The 5,585-nt window shown below is 35.7% G+C and overlaps 1 protein-coding gene across 1 annotated transcript in view; it reads left to right on the top strand.

Annotated features, from left to right (window-relative positions):
- Positions 1-5,585, top strand: part of DERA (deoxyribose-phosphate aldolase (putative)) — a 118,655-nt gene that overhangs the window by 38,867 nt on the left and 74,203 nt on the right. Inside the window, exon 6 of the mRNA XM_006866065.1 lies at positions 1,693-1,821. Within this exon, the coding sequence (XP_006866127.1) occupies positions 1,693-1,821 (129 nt within the window). The remainder of the gene's footprint in view (positions 1-1,692; positions 1,822-5,585) is intronic.

Here is a 5,585-nt window from a genome sequence, read left to right as displayed (position 1 = left end):
AAATTATTATATATGCCTGAGTGTTTAAAAAAAAAAAAAGGAGCTAAAGTGAATAGAGAGAAATATTGTTAACTGATTTTACTTGGAGGGGATTAATATCATTGTAATGAAACAAAGTGTATGATTTGTTGAATGTAAAACTGATGATCTACCCTGTAAACTTTCACTCAATTCACAATAAAAACTTTAAAAACAAAAACAAAAACAAAAAACAGTTTTCATAAGCCCAGCTTACATGTACCAATTTACTTACAAGGCTAAAACTCTATGCTAGTTTGCTTTCTGACCCTTCTAATGTGGATGCTGTTGCTGCGAGTCATTGAGTTAGTTCTGACCTATAGTGGCCCTGTATAGGGTTTCCAAGGCTGTAAATCTTTACAAGAGCAGCCAGCCTCATCTTTCTCCCATGGAGCAGTTGGTGAATTTGAACTGCTTACCAGTTCAAATTGGCTAACAACCCAATCCATCACCTGCTATACTGCCAAGTCTCCATTATGTGGGCAAGAGCTGTCATTACCTAATTACAATGCTACTTTCAATCACTGGGTTCATTTGTACAAGTTACAGGAGTTTTTATTGCTACCAGAGTTGTTACAGTTGCTGACTTTGTCAAATTTTCTTGTGTTTTAGCTACATATTGTGGTAATTAGTATTTGTGTGTACCTGAGTAAATAACTTTTTTTGAGAATGAAATAGTAGATAAGTAAACAGAAGGAGGAATACCAAAAAAAACTTCCCCTCAATCAGTTACTAATAATGTTGTAACTAATAATTAATTCAAAATATTTTATAAAACAATTTTGTTGTTAATATTCATGTAATATAAGAAATAGTATATTTTAGCAATATAACATATTTATTACATATTATTAAAATTGATAATAAGGAGCTCTGGTAGTATAGTGGTTAGGAGTTGGGCTGCTAACCTCAAGGTCAGCAGTTCGAAACTGCTAGCTGCTCTGTGGGAGAAATATGAGGATTTCTGCTCCCGTAAAGATTTATGACCTTGAAAATCCTATACAGAGTCGCTATGAGCCAGAACCAACTCTCTGGCATATAACCAAACAAGCACCACCAAAATTGATAATAATCATTGCTAAGGAGTCTGTTTGATCTGAGAGGAAGAAGTCTATGACTGGGCATGGTAGGCAACATGAGTTAATCACTGAATGACACCAAACCTCATCATGCCACTGCAGATAGTGGGACAACTGTCATGTCTTTATTATCAGTAGCAGAACTCTATAGAAAGTTCTGTTTTAGGTCCCAACATGAGAACGGAATGGGAGAATCAATAAGGACTTGGTTTTATTTTATTTTTAGTTTGTAAAGTGACATACCACTGTTTTTAGATTATTATTTTTTTCTTTTAAGTAACCATCATATGGGAGAGTAGACATTATTTGTCATTTGAAAATCATTCTAATGATAATTTTAAAAGCTCCATGACTCTGGCTAGACCTCAGGCCCAGGCTTATGCATAGTGTTTTGGTAGCAAACTAAGCATTCCTTGCAACAGGATGTGAACTGTAACAGAATGTTTGAGGCCATATTAAATTGGGGTGATTTTCAGAAAGTGTCAAATGTTTTATGTTTCCTAAATCTAAAATGGGTTTTACCAGCTCTAAAAGACTGCCAAGTTATGTTATCACTTGCCTGCCTTGTAACTACTTCAATTATCTGCTTTCCTAGCCCTTTATGATGAGATTCGTCAGTTTCGCAAGGCCTGTGGGGAGGCTCATCTCAAAACCATCTTGGCAACAGGAGAACTTGGATCTCTTACTAATATCTATAAAGCCAGCATGATAGCAATGATGGCAGGTAAGTGTTTTATGTTCAAATGATGTTTTATATTCAAATGATGCTTCCTTTTAGGGGAGGAATAAGTGAAAGCACTAGACTATTACTTGAAAGTGCAGGCCACTTGGACTTTGTTTTTTTTTTTTTTGCACAAGAGATGTCAGATAGTTTCGTACCATATGAAGTGGTCAGGAACTCTTGGCTTTCTTCCGTGTTTCTTGTGGCATTTCATTGCTGCACTATTCTTGAAAGGCAGTAGATGGCTCCCTTGTTAGTGAATTGTCTTCTGTGTTATTCTTTGATTATTCATTCATCAGCATATGCTATACAGGAGTTCCTTTAACTCTGACTTATTCTTCTCTGTGAATTTAAGCTTTTGATTTTTCTTAGAGATATGTTTCCTTATGATCTAAAACAGCCTCTGCTTGTGTTTGTGTTAATTTCTTTTAAAGTTAATACAATACGGAGGTTGTAGGTTGGTTTATTCTTTAACTCTATGGAAAGCAGGTCTATACGTTTAGATGTCCGAGCAGGAAACTTATATTTGATTTCTTTTTCTCACCTTCCAATAAATCAGGGATCAAGTCTTGAGAGCTGAGCCTTTTTACTGTGTGTATACATTTTTTCTCCATTCTGAGTGCTGTACTCTAGACCACTGCCAACCCATAGGGGTTACTTCAGAAGTCTCCTAGCCAGTTTTCCTGCCTCTACTTTTGTCCTCTCCAATCTGTTCTCCACACTGTTGCCAGAATAATTTTTTTAAATGTTAATTTGATTGTTGTACTAAAATCCTTCAGTACCTTCTCCTCATCTTCGAAGATACACGTTCTTTACGGCTGATTTAGAGGAGTGCTCACTTCCTGTCTGCTTGCCTCTCCCAGTTCATGTCCCTGTATGTATTTAATGTCTTCATTTAACTAGTGTCCATTGAAACCTACTCAGTGGACACTGGTTAAATGTCACTGAGCAATATAACTTTATTTGTAGTGTGCTTTTCTAGGTACTTTTGAATAATGTCCCTCAATCTTTCTACCTGGTGATGCAAGAGCTAAGTGCTTGGCTGCTAACAGAAAGGTTGGCAGTTTGAACCTGCCCAGCAACTCTAGAAGAAAGAACTGGTGATCTGCTTTCATAAACATTACAATCCAGAAAACTCTATGGTTTCAACTTTGTAGCACGGGGTCACTAGGTGTCAGAATTGACTGCATGACACCTAACAACAACAAACCTGGGTTTTTTTTTGTTGTTGTTGTTTGTTTTTAAAGGATTCTTTCTAAGACCCCTGCTTGTGACTTTTAGGGGCTCATCATTTCCCCTTCTCCATTTGCATAGAATTATTTGTAGTTTCCTGGAGATGCATCTTCCAAACCGTTTGAGCCTTTGAGCCTACTATGTGCTTGGCTAAAATGCCTTTTGCATTAGCTAAGGAGTTCAGATAACTCCTTAACACCATTCGGAATTCAGTCTAGATATCACCTCTTTCTGGAAGATTTTCCCCTTGGTGCCCTTTTCTCCTCCCGCATCACTTAGCTTTTATCTCCTCTGTGTGCCACCATAGCATTCTTTTTAAAGCCTCTCTCAGATAGCCTATCCTATTAGGATATAATGTAACATTCTAGGCTCCCTACTTTTGTGGACTCAATACTTGGATGAAGATTTTTATACTTTTTGAATACTCTTAGACAAAACGTCCTTCATTGGAACATTACTGAAAAGGAATTGTCCAGTTGCTCTAGCAACTGCTGTTGCTTCAAGAAAATGTACATTCTGGTTGTCTCATTTAGAGCAAATTCTCCAAAACCTGAGAATGAAGAGAAACGGAATAATTTGAGCAGTAACTCTTCAGGTTTGTTGACATTTCAAAGGTCCATGGTAATAGAAGACTCACTGAAACTCTTAGAAACTTGAAAAAAGCCCTGGAGTCTTTGATTAGATTAGACAAGTAATTTCCTTACATTCTCTTTGCGAGGACAAGGGATAGGTAGTCAAGAATTCTGTGATGAAAATATATTTATTCTGGAGATTAGCTTGTCCTATCCTACCTATTGGAGTACTGGTGTGGTGCTATAAGCACTAGACTGGTAACCACAAGGTCGGCAGGTCAAATCCACAAGCTACTCCTTAGAAACTCTATAGAGGGTTGCTATTAGTTAGAACTGACTTGATAGTACTTAACAACACCATAATCCTACCCATCACCTAACACTCATGTTATTGTTAGGTGCCATCAAGGGTCAGTGTGAGTCGGAACCGACTCGATGGCACTCAGCAACAACAATCTTTACATTAGCCCTGTGGTTGATGATAAAATCTAAGGGGGTTAAGTGATTTACTTAAGGCCACAAAGCTAGTATTTTGTATATAGTTATCATTTGAACCCAGGTCTTTTGGCTGGTGGCTTATTACAATAGCACAACTGTCTCTCAAGGCACTGTGCTACATTTTATAATAAATGAAAATTGCAGTTGTGAAGTATAATACATAGTTCCTGATTCATAGTTTACATTTGCTCTCCTGTTAAAACGGTTTATATATTAGATATGAATTTTTTTAAGAATTAAAATCTTTAAAAATACTCGTTTATATTTTTGTTCCAACTTTAATATGTAACTTCACAAAATAATTTTCCAACAAAAATAATTTAACAATTTATGGCTAAATCATATTGCTTCCTACTTTCGTGGTATTGTTTATTTTTGGAAAAACCTGTTTTGTTTAGGTGTACTTTACATTCACTGAAATGTAGATGTTAAAGGTACAGTGTGATGGGTTTTGACATTTTGTATAACCTGTGTAACCACTGCCCCCATCAAGAATTAGATCACTCCTATAGCCCCAGAAATACTCATGGGTCCCTTTGTGGTCAGTTTCCTTTCTGTCCCAGGTTCAACTACTGATCTGATTTTATCACTGTGTATTAGTTTTGTTAGCTTTAGAACATTGTATAAATAGAATCACATGGTATGTTGTCTTTTATTCCTATTTACTTTTCCACTCAAGATAACAACCCTGAGATCCATCTCCGTTGTTCTGTGTAACAAGAAGTTGCTTAGAAGTATTGCATTGCATAAATAAACTGAGTTGTAAAATTTATTGCTATAAAGTTGTGTATAATATTTTCTTTTTGTTGAACTACTGTTTGTAGGTTCTGTAGTACTATCCCTTATTTTATCCTGATACTGGTCATTTTTGTTTTCTTTACTTTTTATTTTTTTTCACCCTTAGTTGAGAAAATAAGAGTCTTGAGAGGATTTGCTAATTTTATTAATCCTTTCAAAGAGCCAGCTGTTTGTTATTTTCTCTATTTTTTGTTTTATTAAATGCTCCTTTAATATTTTCTTTTATATTCTTTCTATTTATTATGGATTTAATTTGTTCTTCTTTTTCTTGCTTGTTATAGTAGGTACTTAGATTATTAGTTGAAGGTACTTTCTAATTTCTCTTGTGATTTTACTTGTGACCCATTTGTTATATAGAATAATGTGTTTCATTTCTAAATAGTTTGTATTGTTTTGGATATCTTATTGTTATTGATTTTTAATTAGCAATTTTGTTATGTTCAGAGGCTATCCACTGAAGACTTTTTTGTCTTTTGAAATTAATGGGACTTTATTTTATGATCTTGAGTCCTGGTGTGATGTTGTAGGATAAGCACTGGAATGCAAGGTCTGGTAATTGTTGATATGGTAGGAGTTAAGGTAGGGAGTCCTGGTATGGTGCTGCAGGATAATGTGCTGGACTGCAAGGTCAGTTTGAATGGCAAGGTCGGTGGTTCAAGCTCACCA

Source organism: Chrysochloris asiatica, unplaced genomic scaffold (genome assembly GCF_000296735.1).
Source record: "Chrysochloris asiatica unplaced genomic scaffold, ChrAsi1.0 scaffold00086, whole genome shotgun sequence".
Lineage (NCBI taxonomy): Eukaryota > Metazoa > Chordata > Mammalia > Afrosoricida > Chrysochloridae > Chrysochloris > Chrysochloris asiatica.
This window is presented reverse-complemented; position numbering and strand designations above follow the sequence as displayed.